Here is a 16,459-nt window from a genome sequence, read left to right on the forward strand (position 1 = left end):
CATGGATGAAATGCTGGTGAATCTTCCTTCTCCTACTACCCTGTTAAATGGAAACTTCTTTCCCTGCAAGAGAGTGAGCAATCCTACCTGCTCTCCAGGGAAGCCTTGTGTGCATATCCTTAGTGGAGCAAAGTCGGTCTGCATGTTCCCTTGCTAAGGAGTTCTGTCCTTTCTCATCCTCAAGGTCTGCACTAAAGTCTCTGGAACAGAGCCCAGACGGCTGAGGGGTGAGAGCAGGAGCTGGCCTCCACGGGGTTTCTCGTCACTGTGGCCAGGATGGTGGCACACAAAGGCATTCCAGTGGCTTCTGAGTCTAGATCTATAAATATATTTATTATAATATAACAAGAACTTAACAATAAACATATACTATGTACAATACCATTACAGAGAACCCTGTTTTAATCATTCACAGAAATAGCCAGTTTTGCTCCAGTGTGATCAATGAGGAGAGAAACGGAATTTCAATGTCATCTGTGTTGAGCCTTGCTGACCACTAACACCTCCTTTGGAGGCAGACGCACACCGACGCTAACGTTAGCCCTGCCCCAGGCAGTTAGGAATTTGTGCTCCAGTCCTTGGGTTCACACTTGCACCCTGTTTGACATAAATACTTTAAATGACATACAATGTATGTAGTTTTGTGCTTATTACTTTTTAAAAGAATAAATAATATTAAAAACTGCATAACGAAGCTCGGTATCTTGTCCAAGTGGGAGCCACACTTGTAGTGCTAGAAGTCGATGGCCGACGTGAGAATTGGGAGTTTTGTGTCGTCAAATACCAGAAGGTGGAAAGCACGTCCTGTCCTTTTTCTCCTTAGAAATGGGTTTCTATCGTGAAATGATGGCAAGTTGACTTCCCGGATAGAAAAATGGTCAATGCGTATTTGGTACCAACTTCACCTAAATAGCGCAGTGGCGGCGGCTCTCTTCTTGCCCTGGAATGGAAGCTGATCAGCGCGTGAGGTTTGAGGGTCTGAGGACCGGCAGGAAGGCCTCCGTCCTGAACCACGGTGTGACCCCCCTCCTGGCTTCCCTTTCTCTGGTTAATACACTACAGGAAGAGGGCTTCTGCTCACGCCCCTCGGGCCTTGGCTGACGTGGCTCGTCTACAAAGGCTGTCCCCATCCTGAGAGCTCTTGAGGCAGGTGCCTTAATATATAGCTATAAATATCAAAAATAGTCTCCTGTGCTTTGTAGACATTTATTCTCCCTCCCTCCCGCCTGCCCTTCCCACCCTGCCTGGGGCCTCAGCTTTACCTCATGGAGGGAGCCAGAATTGGTTTCCTTCTAGAACAGAATCTTCTTCGACGGCGCCTCCATGAGGCACAGCTCTTCATGGGGCTGTCTGGGAGTTACATTTTTTTTTTTTTAAATAAAACGGGGGCCCTCACCCCCACCCAGGAGAGATCCTCTATTCTGCACATAGAAAAAAATTAGAGCAAATGCCCCACTCTGACACTACCTACAAAGGGCTCTGGGATTTCCCGCAGGATCCTCTCATGGCCGCCTCCTCCTCTCCGTACTTAAAAATAGCCTTTTTGTTTATCAAGAAAATGCCTTGGAAATCTAAATAATTCATATCGGACAAGAGAAAGCTAGCGCAGTCACCTGTCCCTCTTCAGCAAAAACACGGTAGAAAAACCTGTGAAGGACAAAGGTTCTCCCGGCTGTCCCTCGGCTGCCCCCAAACGGCCGCTCCAGCCGCGTCTGGCTCGGCGCGGTGGGGTTGGGGGTGGGGGGCTGGACCTCTCTTCCGGCCCAGCCTCCTAGACCTTGTGCCGCTCACACAGTATTGTCCCTTCTCTTCCCTCGGCCACGGAAAAGTGTAGATTGGTTAAAAACAAAAGTAGGAATCAAAGTGATAAGGACACTTTGATCTGATTCCAAGAGAGCCTGCCACCTACTATTGTCACAGGATAATTGATCTATGGTGGTTTAGGGATCAAGCTTGCTCTGCCCGAAGGGAAAAAAATCAGCTTCTCTCTCCCAGTTGAAAAATATGTGAAACTCTATTGCACGAGGCAGAGCGAGCACCTCCGCTCAGAGCAAGTGCGTTTGCAGGTGCGCCCTGGCCCAGCTGCCCGGATGGTGGTGGCTCCTTGCCGCGCGGGGCGCTCGGCCCCCGTCTCCCCCAAAGGCGAGGATGATTTTCTACATTCCATGTAGAGAGTATTCCAAATGTTTAGCGTAGTGATTCCCTTGATCATGTCTATCAGCCTCGTACGGGTGTTGCTGAACATGGGTCGTTGTGAGTTGCATTGGCCTCACCGGACTTGACCAGTCCCGGCTCGGGCTTTCTGCGGACGTCAGCCGCTTTGAATGTATTTCTTGATGACGACGCAGCCGTGTCTGAATACAGGGCAGGGCATGTGGGGCAGGAGGGCCCACGTGTTGGTCGCGGGCTCGTAGGCTTCCATGTTGCCCAGGGCAGGCCCCTCGCTGCTAACGATGCCGCCCGTGGCATAGATCTTGCCATCAAGCACCACGGCGCTGTGGGGGAGAGCGGGGAGAGGGTTAGCCCTTTCACGCCCCCCCTTGGGCCTGGAGCTGGATGCTTAATACCCTGTCCCGGGGCGGGCAGCCTCCCTGCTCCCCCTTTGCGAAAGGTGTAAGGGATCTCATGGTTTGCCTCTGCCCCATGACCCGAGCAGCTGCAGGAAGACAGCTTTCCCTCTAGGGCCGGTCGGGGATGCCGTGTGTCTGCGGCCCCCCGAGCCGTGGGGACACCCCGGCACCTGCCGGACCCCCAAAAGGTGGCCGGGAGCACGGCCTCATGTACAGGCTCTCGATTCCGTTTACTGAGCGGCACTGTGTGTTGCTTGAACAGAGAGGTTTCAACGGTCCCAATCAGGTTGAGAACACAGGTCACCAGGGTGATGGCAGACAGGAGAGAGGAGCTAAGTCCTAACTGAAGGCTGCTGACTCCTCGACTGGGACATTTAGACTCCAAGCTCCCTGCTGGGATTGTGGAGCACGGTGGCCTGGTGGTGCTGCCCACCAGTGACTGCTGGGCCAGCGTCCTCTCAGCGGGGTGGTTGCCATGGCAACCCGGGATGCCGAACCGGTTCCATGCTGCTCTCCCGGCGAGAGCACCACACCCTGCTCCCATCTGCCCCTCCTGTCTCCCTGCATCTTGGCCACCCCATCCCACGCCCGGCTAGATCCATGCACCTGGCCCCCTGTCCTCCCACACTTTCGCTAACGGCCCTGTCGTCTTCACCGTCCCCTGAAGCTGCACAGATACCCTTGCCAAGTTGCCACCTCTCTCTGCAGTTCTGAGCCTAGAACGGAACGGGCCGGGCTAGACATCTTACCTGAAGTTTCCAGCCTTCTGCCCTGTAGTTGCCTGCCCCCTGGGGCCCTTAGATTTCTCCCTTGGAGGCACATTTCCCCCCTGCTTCTCTTGCCAGACCCAGCTGACATCTCCTCACAGGCATTAAGTCTTTCTGGGCCCAATTTGAGTTTCCAATGAGGCACGCAAGTCCTCCCCACAGGTGGTGCCCAAAGGCCAGTCTGAGGCCAGTGTGGTCAGAATTGCCCGTACGCGCCATTGCCTGGAGTGTGCGATGGTGAGGGGGAAGGCCCGAGAACTGTAGCACCTTCCTGCTCTAGGCACTTAGAGGGTATCTAGCTCAACTGCCTGCCTCATCAGTAGGAGAACTGCCCCTACTCTCTCTTCCCATGGCTGCTGGTCCGGGTGTGTTCCTGCCCTGTCAGCTCTGAGACTCCAAGGCAGCCAGGCCTCATACCACTCCCTGGATCGGCGGTCAGAGCGTCCCTTGGGAGGCCACTTGTCCCATGTGAGGTGCTGCACAGGTGAGACCTGGCATTGCCTCTCGTCTGTGATGGGGCAGGTGGTCCCGGGGGACAGCTGTCCTATACCCGGAGAAGGTGTGGCCGCAAGGACCTGGGGTTGGTCCCTGTACGAAGCCCTCCATTTCTGGCTTGGAGACGGGTCAGCTGGGGCCACTGGGTGGGGCCTGTGGTCGGAGGGTGCTGCTGCTCGAATCGGAGGGTGGGCAGCCGTTCTGGTGCTCAGACCATTCCTGCTGGCTTTCCCTCCCCGCCCTCCCCCACCCCCCCGCCAGAGTTCCCGCGGCCCTCACCTGCAGAACTGCCGGGAGTGATTCATGTTTGGGCCTGCCTTAATGTTCCCTTTCTCGGGGTCGTAGATGGTGGTGGCTCTGGCATACGCCCCGCCCAGGATGAACACGAAGCCATTGAGCGTGACGGCGGGAGCGTACTTGTTGTCTGCCAGGAGAACAGAGCAGGCAGGTCAGGGCATCTCTTCTGGGCCACCCCCTCTCCACCCCTTCCTTCGCCAGAAAGGCCTCCAGAGGACGGGCTCTGGCAGAGGATGGCTCCACCATCAGCCGTTAACCCGAGGACAAGGCCCGGGCCCAGAGGGCAGCCAGCACACGGACCAGCTTGCCTGTCACCCAGACAAGTGGAGCCTGCCTCCCTCTCCCAGCCCCCTCCCAGCCCCCAGACCGGGGTCTGCAGAACCACAGGGCTTAGTGGGCCTTCTGGGCTTGGGACACTGAGACGAAGCTCAAGGGGAGGCGGGGGAGGGGGGAGCGGAGGGCTGCTTCTCACCGATCATCGGGGACTCGATAAAGCTCCACGTGTTGGTCTGTGGAACGTAAGACTGGAGGACCCCCGCAGCTCTGCCCGCCTCGTTTACGCCCCCGAACACGTAGATCTTGCCGCCGCACACCGTGGCTGCCGCAGAGTGCACGGCCTTGGGCAGAGGGGCCACGGCCTCCCATTGGTTGGTAATGGTGTCGTACCTGGGGAGAGGGGAGAACAAGAGCCCAGCATCAGCGGTGGGCCTCGTGCCGGGCAGCGGGTACGGGGGCGGGGTCGAGAGCCCAGCATCAGCGGTGGGCCTTGTGCTGGGCAGCGGGCATGGGGGGGTTGTTGAGAGCCCAGCATCAGCGGTGGGCCTTGTGCCGGGGAGCGGGCATGGGGGGAGGGGCGCCAGCATCTGCTTCCTGCCCTTGGCATCCCTAGCCCAGCCCGGGACCACACACATCTGGGGGGACTTGGGATGAATCACTCAAGGCCACCTGGGATCTGGCCCATCCTGGCCTTCGCAGTCGTCCTCCTGAACCTCGGCGGGCTCTTGTTTGCCTGCCGCGACCTCTACGCAGCTTCTCGTCTCCTTTCCTTGGCTCACACAGGGCTCCCCAGCTTCTAGGCCCCTTCAGCCTTCTCTGTCCAGCTCGTTCCTACCGTTTTTGCCCGACAGGGCTGCCCTGAGCATTTGCTGTATATGCAGGCTCTGGGCTGGAAGCTGGGGGAACAGTGGGCTGGACCAGGGAGGGACAAGAGGAAGAGGGGACAGAAGGACAGACGGACTGGGGGGTTCAGTCGTTAACTGACATTGCTGCGAAGGCAGGCAGAGTTAGTTACCCAGGATGACTCAGGGTCTCTGGTGCGGGAAACGGGAAGGAGGGAGCACTACTCAGGCGACAGGGAACTGAGGTTGGGGAGTTTGGAGGAGAGAGATGATTTCAGTTTTATTGATGGGGAGTTTACAGGACCCGTGGTAACCAACCGGGGAGGTGTGGCGGGGGGTGGCTGCAGTGGACGTGTGGCCTACGTGTTCTGCATTGGGCTCATGGGCACAGAGATGGAAACTGAAGGTCAGGAACTGCACAGGCAGCGTGTGGGCGAGAATAAGGCTGAGGACACTCGCGGGGGGAAACCTTGGCCTTTAAGTGGGGAGCTAAGGAGGGGGTCCTCAGAAGAGTGGCGGCACCGCACAGGGCACAGCTCCGTGGGTGGGGGATGTGATGGGAGTTCAAGAAGTCCCCAGCAGGTTCCTGGAGGTCCTATCAAGGAGACTTTAAGTGGACTGGGAGGTGCAGAGCTATTTCCGTATCGAGGATGAATGGGAAGGGAGGCAGTGGACACGACAGGTAGAGACTTCTTGTGGATGAAACTCAGATGGGAAAAGGGGCAGAGAAGGTGGAGCCTGGAAAGGTCTGCGGAGCTAAGAGATGGCTTTCCTTGGAGCGTGCTGATAGATGTCTAAAAACAAGCTCCCCAGGGAAAAAGACCTGCTAGGCAGCACTTGCTGCTTTCTGTGATGTGAACCCTCTCTCGGCCGATTTCAAGCTACCAAGGGCACAGGGAACGTGGCACTGGGAAGAGACGTGCTGCGGCGGACCACTGGACAGAATCCCCACCGCATAGAGACACAGCAGACACGTCTAACCTCCAGAGCACAGATTGTAGAGAATACAGAAAAAAAGAAAAGTGTAGTGGTGAGTTTTGAGTATGGGTTATCTTTGTTTTTAATATAATTTATTTAGTTCTAAGTCTATATGATTTGATTTTTAGTAAGATCTGTAACTAACAACTGGCTTGCACAGTGCCTAAAAAAGGTACCAGTCATGTCTCAGGAGCCAGTATGAATGGGCTCCAGGGCACCACGGCTTTTGTTTTCATTTTAGGGGGAGAGGTTTACTTGTGTTTACAGAATGGTAGAAGGAGCCCAAATGGATAAAGAGAGATAAAATACAGACGGAAGAGAGGAGAGAGCTGATTGGAGGAGGCTTTTGGTGGGATGCAGGTTGCACCCAGAGTGGAGAGGGAGGTGGTGTCCACGCGGGCATGAGCGAGGAAGGGCTTGTGTGAGTGAGAGAGGAGGGTGTGTCGGGCAGGAGCAATGGCCGGGAGAAGAGAGACGTCTTGCCGGATGACGTCACCAGCTCTGTGAAGCTGGAGTCAGTGTTGGCGGGATATCGGTGTCCATGGGATAAAAGCCTTGATGGGGGAGGTGGAGATGACAAACACAAGTTGTTGAGAGATGGCCAAACTGCTGACAAGGGGCCTGCAGCACGAAGGACCCGGTAGACATCGGAAGACTTCAGTCTGGAGTGGGGCCCATCTACCAGACGGTGGCATTTTCTCCACCAGCGCTCAGCCCCAAGGGAAGACACGGAGAAGGGGCAGAGTTATAGGGCCGCAGAGACCTGTGGCACATGTATGGCAGGACAAATCACGAGCACGGGGAAGCGACAAAATGTGCAGAATGTGAATACCAGACAAAGCAGCGACAAAAATGACCATAGGGAGCCGATGAGAGAGACAGACGTGGGATCTGACAGACCAGCCAAGGACCTAGGGTATCTGAGGTCTACCTGGGCACCTTTTGGGTCTCTGTTCCCGGCAACTCCGTCAACTGTCCCCGCGGGGCTGCTCTCACAAGCACTCACTCTGGACCTTCTTGGTGGCCCGTCTCCCACTCACCACATGGCTCTTTCGCCTGTTCTGGACTCCGGGCAGGGCTTCCCCTGTGGGCTGGTTTTTTTTTTTTTTTTTTTTTTTTTTTACCAGTACACCTATCCTGGGAAGCTTGCGGGGCCTGCTTTTCCTCATGAGGATCCTTGGGGGCAGGAGCCATAACAAGGTCATGGCTTAGTGATCCAGGACTGGCCTCTCCCAGCCGGTGCCCCGGGCCCTGAGACAGGGAGGAGGGGACAGTGGGAAGACGTCCAGCTCTGTGCCTGTCAAGACTCAGGATTCGAGAAGAGGCTGAGGTACCTTACGGGGCAGCAGGGGCTGATTCCATTAAGTTCCGGACGAATGATATGTGGCCAGTAGGCAATGGAGTAAGTGTCTTTTTGGACAGTGTCAGAAGTTCAGATATGTTTTTTTTTTTTAGCCAATATGGCAGAGATCCAAAGAGCTCCTGCAGAAGGAGCTGGGTGACAGTGGAAGATTATGTGGCTGTTAGTCTTCAGGCTTTCGGTATAATGGCACATTCCGCCAAATGCGAATTTCCCCAGAGCTTGTTATTCCAGGTGGCTGATTGCCAAGCCACAAGCCCTCCTCAGCTCAATCTGTCAGCTTCCTGCTTGAGAAGGATATGCTAATGACATGCAAATGACCCTGTGGAGTGAGGCACTCTGCTATCATTTATCCGGTAACCACAGCTCATGCAATATATTGCTAGGAAGTATTAGACCCAGTTATTTATATAATGATATAATACAGGTTTGTCTGTTGCACTGTTGTTTTAATCTATAATTATATAATCTTGCTCTATTCCTGTAATACAGTAATGTAATATAATTATAATGTACCATATATCTCATTCATTATCAATATAAGAGCAATTTGTACCATTAGTGCCTCCCGGGGAACAAAGCACCCTCGTGTCTGTCCCCATTACCCTGACCTTCTTGTCACCCTGAATTCTCATCATTGCCACCATGTGGCGCAGAAATTACTTGCCCGAAGGGGCTGCAGGCAGCTATGTTTCTCGGGAGGCAGTGGGCGTCCCCTCTGCCTGTGTCCTCCACCCTGCCTGCGGGCACACCACCCAGGGGTCTTCGGGTCCACATCCTGTCCCTGCAAGGACAGCCGCCGGATACCGGAGGGCTGGAGGGCTCAGGGCCCCTTGCCATCCTGGACGGCTCCCCCATCTACCAAGGTTCCTGGGCTGGTCTTGCTCACACGATGACCTGGCTGATATTTCTTAGTGGCACAAAGGCCCAGTCCCCCAGGAAAGGCGGGTAGAAGCTGCTACCGGGCCTTGGAGAATTACTCCCGAGCCTAAGGGAAGTAAAGTCTTTCCCTCCTCTTGGTGCATTTGATCCTCGAACAAATCCCTGTATCTATCAACAAGTATAAGTTTGCAAGATGAGTAATCAGCATCTTAGGAGATTAAAAATAGCTGACAAAAGCAAGACAGGATGACAGATCTTGCTCAGTTTACTCCTACATAGAAAACGTCTCCTTTTTCATGTGTTTATTATGGGATGACAAACGGCTGGAAGCTGGTGCTTCTGGAAGCCCTGGGATGCGAGGGCCGTGCAGCGGGCCCCACTGAAGGCCGTCAGCATCAGGGCTGACCCAGGTTCAGCAGCACTGTTAATATCCTCATAATCACACAGGGATTCCCCATTAACTCCAAATCAATATGACAATTAGATGTTGTTACTGAGCCATCTCTAGGCTCCACTTGGGGGAGTTAAAAGCCCACAGTGAACATCCAGAGCTTGTCTCACTCTGAAACTCTCTCTGCTGTAACATTTGTCAAGTGTCCAATTAGCCACCGAGGGAAAAATACAAGTTGAGGGGTACGTGTGGGTCCAGGGGCAAAATGTTGTCACATGGACAGTTGTGCTTTCTGTGACAGCTGATGACGTGGGCCTAGGATGGTGGGCAAGCCGCGGGAGAGGATGTGGAGAAGAGGCTCTGGTGATCTCAGCAGCGCCCTCCTGGGCTGGGACCTGGGGCCAGCTCAGCCTAACTTGCCCCTCTTGGGGGCACTAGTTTCTCCAAACGCGGGGCTGCTCTGAGGCCCCCCCTTGCTTGCTGCTGACTCACTAGTCTTCGGAGTTCTTCTCCCCCAGGCGTCCATTCTCGGCAAGAATGGTCTCCAGCTCAAGGGGGAAGATGAAGTATTTCCACCCTGGGAAGGGCCCACCTCAGCCTGTGGCTGCCTCACCCCACTCCCCACCCCCAGCCCAGCCTCTATCCCTGATCCCGACCCTCTGTGGCCAGTGGTCCGTGGGACTCAGGGAGGAGGCCAGCCCGGGACTTCCAGCAGAGGGGCAGGCTCACACACACTGTTCTCCGGCCCTTTGCTTTGTGTCTGTTTCTGGAGAATTCCAGATGGTTGGCCAGCCCTGCGTGCGGCGACCATTCCCCGTGTTGAAAGCAGCTTTCCCGGGATGGGTGGGAAAGAGGGAGGCAGGGGCTCCCCGATGTGGCAGGGATGTGGAGGCCCGGCCACGGACGCGGCATCCTCCCGTCTGGGCTGTCGGCCGCAGCCTTGCCCCCCACCCCCTGCCAGTCTCTGGACTGGTACCTCCAGGCCTGGGGCACCTCCTAGATGTCTGGTGAGACCAGCCAAGCCCACAGTGGGTCTCTTGCCTCCAGCTTGTCTGACGCCTGAATGGGACAAGAGTGCCCCGTCTCAGCGGTGGCGGCTGTCATCCTTCCGGCTGCCCTCTCGCTGTCCTCCCTCCTCCCTCTTTGCTGTGCTTGAAGAGCCCGCGACCGCCACCTTATAAATGTCCTTTCCCCTTGGCCCCCGCTGGGTGCGTGCTCGCGGCAGGAGCAAAGCGATCTTCGCTCCCGTCCCCGTGGCTTACCTCTCCACGTGGTCCACGTTGCCTGCCACGCCGAGTCCTCCGAGGGTGTAAATCTTCCCGTCGTAGACGAGGCTGTTGTGCCGACAGCGGGGGACCGTCATTCTGGAGACGAGGTTCCAGTTATCGAGCAGGGACATGTAGCACCAGACATCAGCCAGCGTCACCCCCGATTCCATGCCCCCTGCAGGAAGTACAGGTGCAGAGAGCGGGCGGGAGTGAGGATGGGCCGGAGGACAGGCGGGGAGAGAAGCTTTCACCTGCAAAGTGGCCCTTTCCGGGCTCTGGCTTTCCTTAGCCCTGGGGTGGGGAGAGGAGCCCCCCGGGAAGTCTGTGTTCGGCCCCCAGCCCAGCCCCGCAGGGCCTCACCTGAGAGGTAGATGTTGTCCCCGGCACTCACTACGCTGAAGAACTCTCGGTCGTAGAAAGGCAGCGAGGCCAGGGGGTACCACTTGTTGTTCTGCGGGTTCCAGCAGGTGACGGCCACCAGGGAGCGCTGGGTCATCCCCACCATCTGACGGCCCCCAACCAGCACTATGACCTCGGCCACACCTGCAGGGACACCGATGCCCAGCCTTCGGACACAACCCCACGCTGTCGGCCGCCGCGCCTGGTGCCTCTTGGGGAACGGGGTGGGGGGCCGGCCCAGAGTCGGGCTGACCCCACGGCACCCGCGTTTGGGGCGCGGGAGGCCCGTCCCTCAATACCTGCGGAGAGGCGGGGCCGGGTTCGGGGCGTCTGCATCTCCTGGCGGGCGTGGGGCAGCATGTGGTAGCGCTTGGCTTCGTTGACCAGGTCCCGACAGGCTTCTGACGACTTGATGAGCTCCTCGTTGTCCACCACGTTGAGCAGGTAGCTGGGGTGGATGAAGGGGAGGCGGACCACGGCCAGGAGCTCCGCCGCGTACTGCGGGGTCAGGGAGACACAGGGTGGGTGAGATTATACGGTCCAGCCACCTCTGGGCGAGTCGTACTGGGAAGAAAGGAAGGACGGGCGGGGTACAGTCCCACACAGGAAACTCGTCTGTGTCTGGTTGGACAGTGTAGACACGGCTCACCCTGGCCTAGAGAGTGATGGGGGGCCGTCCCATCAGCCAGAGGTGAGGACTGGAGGTTGGGTGTGCTGTAGCTGAGCCCGGGGCGAACCACCCATCCAGCTCTCTGGCACCTCATTCCTGCCTCCTCCCAGGGCCTGGGGCTCGGCTTCACCGCAGGCTGCGGGGGCCTGAAATGGGGCTCCTGAGCCCCGAAGACGTATACATGGGGGCAGGAAGTCAGGAACAGGTGGGAGAGCCCAGGAAGGCTGAGAGTGACCACAAGGCCTGCAAGTCACACCCGTCAGAGCCTACGTCTCCCCAATATCTAGAGACCCCTTGAGTGGCACCCCATGGCCTCAGACGGGCACGTGGACTCTCTCACCTGCACTGAAGGCTTTTCACGAACTGACTGGGACCCCCTCCTGCCTGGCAAACTCTTTGCTCACCACTTGGCTTTGGTTGCATGCAACAAATGGTTCGCCAACCATTCATAACGGCCAGAGTGCCGAAAGGCCGGTAAGCCCTGAGTTTCGGGGGCACACGGCGAAAATGCAGGTAAGGGGACGATCCGTTAGGAGAAGGCGCTAGCGGGGCCCTAAGGAGGAGTCTGCTTAGGAGTTTTGGGGTGCAGGTGGACGGCTTCCCAGAGCAGACGCCGTCTGAGCTGGGAGTAGAAGGACCGACTGCCGGTTTCTCCAGGCCTCCGAGGGGAGGACGCCCGAAGCACAGGCAGAGATGTCGGAGCGTGACGGAGAAGATCGCATCTGGGGGCTTCTATGGAACTTATTCTCGGGTGCCCGAGGTCTTTGTTGGGGGGTGTAGCAGACAGGGGAGATGATGCTGGAGATGTGAGGGAGACCAGAGCCCGACCGCCCCATGCCTTGCCTGCCGGGCTGGTGTGCTGGGTCCCGCAGGGGGCGTGTCGGAGCTCACGAGGGGCTCTCCATAAGGAAATTACACGATCACGTGTGTTCTTTAGGAAGACTGCTCACTCGGGCTGAAGGGTAGGACTGATTTGGAGTGGGGGAGACAGAAGGCAGGGCAGCCCCCTCAGCAATGCCGTGAGATGACAGGCCTGAACGCGGAGAGGAAGCCGGCCCTCCCGGGAGGGAATACGGAGGCAAAGTGACAGCCGTGTGCGGCCCAAATGGACATGGAAGGGATGCAAGGGATCCAGGCTTCTGTTTTGGGTAATGGGCAGAACTGAAGGGAGGAACACAAGATGTACTGCTTTGGGGGTGTACGAATTAGAGGGGCTTGGGGGACCCTGGTCACAGGCGTGTTGCAGACAAAGACAGAGCACTGGGCCTGAGACCCAGGTGTGGGGGCTGGGGCGGATGGCAGTCACTACTACAGCTGTCCAGCCCAACTGCCTGCCTCCCTCCACCAGGGACCCCTGCCTCCTCCCCACCTGATCAGAGGACCCTCTCCTCTTGGGTTTAGCGGCCGGGCCCTGCCCCGGTGGAGCGCCGCATGCTGCTGGTCCCAGCGCCTGGCCGTCCTTCCCTCCCCTGTGCCGCTTCTTGCTCCCCATGCGACGAAGTGCCCTTGCCATGCGCACCCGCTGCTGGGAGCTCTGGGTCCTGGCTTCCCTCCCTGACTCTGACCTCCCCTTGGCGGCGCTCCAGGTGGCCTCTGAGCACTCCTGAAGCTACCTGCGTCTGTACTCACTGCTGGGGGCCCCTCATGCATTAGAATCAAGGCAGTTCCACTCTGAGCAAGGCCTTTAGCCAGTGCTTTCTGCCCCAGAGATCCCGCTGGGATGTGACAGCTCTCCGGTGACTCGGACACCCGGCCCGGGGACCCGGCCCTCCTTTCCTTCTGCCCTGGATTCTGGCTCCGATTTCTCCAGCTGTCCCTTCTGAGGGCCTTGCCTCCCCTCCTGTGACGTGTGCAGTGGCTTCCCAGCCCGAGCATGGTTTCCACGGCTCCTCCTGCCGGGGCTGAGCTCACAGGAGGCCCAGGGTCCCCGCTTCTCCCTGCAGGCCCTGCGGCCTCTGGCTGGTCTGAGTCTCCTTCAGGTGCAATGCCAGCCCCGGGACCCCCCGGTGACTGACGTCCCGCCTGTCCTCCCTGTCTTCATCTCTCTGCAGCCCACGAGAATGGCTCTGGCCTCCCTCTGCCCAGGCCTATTGGCTCCTTTGGGCTCCCACTGATGGTCTCCCAGGAAGTCCTGCTTCCTCCACCTCCCTTCGTCCTTGGCTCCTGACGTCATCCTTGCACAGGACCCCAGACCCAGGGGGAAGGGGCAAGCAGGGTGGGGGGGGCTACCTGCGCTCGGGACACGGGGTCCTTCCTGATCCATTTGATGACAGTCTCATACACTAGCTCCTCGGCCTTGGTGTTGAGGCTGTCATTGGAGATGTAGGCGATGAAGTCATCCTTGGAGATGCTGAGGATCTCCTCCTGGGCCGCCACCTCAGGGAAGATCTGCAGCGCGAAGGCCTTGGCCATGTGGTAGAGCTCACTGCACTGCATGGCCTCGGCCATGGCCAGGACCCCCAGGCAGTTGCTGGCCGTCAGCTGCTTCTCTGGGGGCAAGAGCATAGGTCCACTGACCACAGGGCCCTGGAGGGGTGGCCCTCTGCTCCTATCACCTGCATTCTGGATCTCTCTCGGAGCCTGCGTCCTTCTTGCGACTTGCCTTCAGCAACCGGGGTCCCCGCATCCCTGGGGCTGTGGATCGACCCTCTGGGTTTTCCTCTGCCCCGCCACAGGCTGCCTCCCCCGGGGCCTCGCTCCACTCCGGCAGGTCCCACCAGAAGGACTGAGAGCGAGGCATGGGGCGTCAGTGCGCGGCCTGGTGCTCCCTCAGGGCTGTGGGCCTCAGAGCTTGGGCCTGGGCTGGGAGCAAGGGTCGTGTGGAAACTGGGACAGGCTCTCACTTTAGGATCGCCCCAGCAGTAACTCCCCTCACAGGCCCACCGGCCACCTCCCATGGGCCTCAGCCTCACCCATCCTGGCCTCTAGGCCTGGCAACAGTCTAGCAGGCTCTCCTGAGGTCTGGCAAATGGTTATTCTAGTCTGAACGTGTCTGGGTCTGTGCCAGAATACAGTTGTTCAAATTTTTTCTTTCTTTCTTTCTTTCTTTCTTTCTTTTTTTTTTTTTTTTAAGATTTTATTTATTTATTTATTTGACAGAGAAATGGAGAGCACAAGTAGGCAGAGTAGCAGGCAGAGGGAGAGGGAGAAGCAGGCTCCCGCTGAGCAGAGAGCCCGATGTGGGGTTCGATCCCAGGACCTCAGGATTGTGACCTGAGCCGAAGGCAGATGCTTAACCCCCTGAGCCACCCAGTGGGCCCATCCGTGCCATTCCCTCCAGGCAACCCATGCCCCCCTGTCCGGACTCACCGAGAAAGGACACACAGACTTTGCAGAAGGTGTGGAACTGGAACTTGCTGGCCGCCTCCAGCAGCGTCTTGGCGTTGGCGGAGTCGATGACCAGGGAGCCCGTGTACACAAACTCCAGCAGCAGCTCGAGGACGTCGGCCTGCAGGTTGGACAGGACGAGCTCCAGCTTCTCCCGGCCGCACTGGCTGCCATCTGGCACCGACCTAGGCACAGAGACCAGGGTGTCCCTTACCTGCCGCCCTGCGGCCACGGCGCCGCCTCCTCACAGGGCTACATCTCTCTGCACGCCTCGGTCACGCCCTTCATTTTAGGACTCAAGGGACACAGCAATGACACACCTGAACCTAACGTCCTGACACAGGATCTGAAAGAGAAGAGTCTGACCAGAGACGCCCAAAAGAACAGAAAACCCTGCTTATCACTACTTGGCATGTCCATGCAAAAAAAGATGCAAATCAAGAAGCATGAGCTGTGGGTGGGGGCAAGGACCGGGACTGGCCTCAAAGGGAAACAATACGGCTCCGCCCTGAAGCTGGCTCCTGTGTCCCGTCCTGGGGGGGCCCGGCTGCCTCCGAGCGGGGAGCCGCCCGTGTGGCCGGGCCCCCCAGCTGGCGGTGAACACGGCCAATCCAGAGACGTCCCTCGATCGCCCCAAGCTGTCCCGGAACCCTGACTCCAACCCCAAAAACATATTGTTTCCTTTTAGGCATGGAAAGGAAGCCCTTCATGACATTGCTTTGAAACTGAGGACGAGACGAGATAGACGGACAGAATGGTTAGAGCTGGGGGGAGGGGGAGGGAAACAACCAAGGACTTCCGCCACAGACAGCCAGCAGCCATGACCTGGGACCTGGCCCGGGGCGGGGCCCTCCTGCCACATGGAACACGGGGTCAGAAGTCAGAGTGGCCTGCGTGTCGAGTGTGCATCGGGCTTGTGAACTGGGGGGGGAGCGGGGGAGGGACACAAATATATAAATATGTTCATATCTGGTGTCTATAGAAATACGAAACCATTGCAAAGGCTCCTAAGGCCTGGCAGCCGCGCCCTAAAGCTGGACCTGGAAGGAAACAGATAAGATGAAGCAAAAATCACACGATACCGAAGTGACCAGGAGGAAAGACACCCAGAGCGTTAAGAGTCAGGAGGCAGGTTTTTCAGAGGTGATTGGCTTGGCACCCCATCTCGGCCGCTCTGACCAGTCCTGCTTGGTCCTGCCTGAGCTGGGCAATGACCCCTGCCCTCTCTCTCCTCCAGAGGAGGCCAGGGGGCAAGACTCTCGTGATAGGTCCCTTGGGCACCCCTGTGGCCAACAGTGGGAGTGTGGGGGTGTCCAGCAGCTGCAGCCCCCGAGAGAGGCTGACTCCTGGGTGGGGAGGGAGCTAGGGGACCTGTGTGCCCCCGCCCTGCCACGGACAGGTGGGTCACCTTGCCTCTCTGGCCCTCAGGCTCCTCTTCTGCAAAACAAGGACTGAACTAGATGAAGTCTAGAGTTCCATGGAGAGTTTATACAACAGAGGCTGGAAAACGCCTTGCCCAGGAGACTCTGCTCTACCCCACAGAACCTGAAATGAACCCATGAGAGCAACATTCTCTGCAGTCCGGCCACCAAAGGCTTTTAAGGCACCAATAAGACGGGGCAGTGAACAGATGAGCTGCGACTCATCGTTTGGGGCTCCCCTCCCCACAGCATGGCTCGTGCGACCAGGGTCCGCAGGGGCCCTGCCACCAGGCTTGGCGGGTAAAGCTGAAAGGGAACAGGCCTAGCTAAGCCGAGGGTCTGAGCATAGCCCCTTCTCAAAACCATAGACATACACGGGGTGTGTGACTTTTCAAGTGACTTAATACACTGTGTTAACACTGCTGTCAGGACAGATTTTCATGCCTGGGTAATTTTGTTAAGTATAAAAATAGTTCATTATGGGATCACTTGAAAGCACAGAAATCGAACTCCTCC

General features: G+C 57.6%; 1 protein-coding gene across 3 annotated transcripts in view; it reads right to left on the bottom strand.

Moving 5' to 3' along the window:
• Positions 1 to 312: 312 nt before the first annotated feature.
• The window catches only part of KLHL29 (kelch like family member 29), a 297,212-nt gene continuing 281,065 nt past the window's right edge, over positions 313 to 16,459 (bottom strand). For all 3 annotated transcript variants that reach the window (XM_059132525.1, XM_059132523.1, XM_059132522.1), the window contains 8 exons: positions 14,505 to 14,707; positions 13,425 to 13,684; positions 10,825 to 11,023; positions 10,487 to 10,669; positions 10,121 to 10,301; positions 4,602 to 4,795; positions 4,112 to 4,256; positions 313 to 2,495 (listed from right to left, as the gene is read on the bottom strand). In XM_059132525.1, the coding sequence (XP_058988508.1) occupies positions 2,312 to 2,495; positions 4,112 to 4,256; positions 4,602 to 4,795; positions 10,121 to 10,301; positions 10,487 to 10,669; positions 10,825 to 11,023; positions 13,425 to 13,684; positions 14,505 to 14,707 (1,549 nt within the window). In that variant the 3' untranslated portion in view covers positions 313 to 2,311. The remainder of the gene's footprint in view (positions 2,496 to 4,111; positions 4,257 to 4,601; positions 4,796 to 10,120; positions 10,302 to 10,486; positions 10,670 to 10,824; positions 11,024 to 13,424; positions 13,685 to 14,504; positions 14,708 to 16,459) is intronic.

This window comes from Mustela lutreola, chromosome 9, assembly GCF_030435805.1.
Source record: "Mustela lutreola isolate mMusLut2 chromosome 9, mMusLut2.pri, whole genome shotgun sequence".
Lineage (NCBI taxonomy): Eukaryota > Metazoa > Chordata > Mammalia > Carnivora > Mustelidae > Mustela > Mustela lutreola.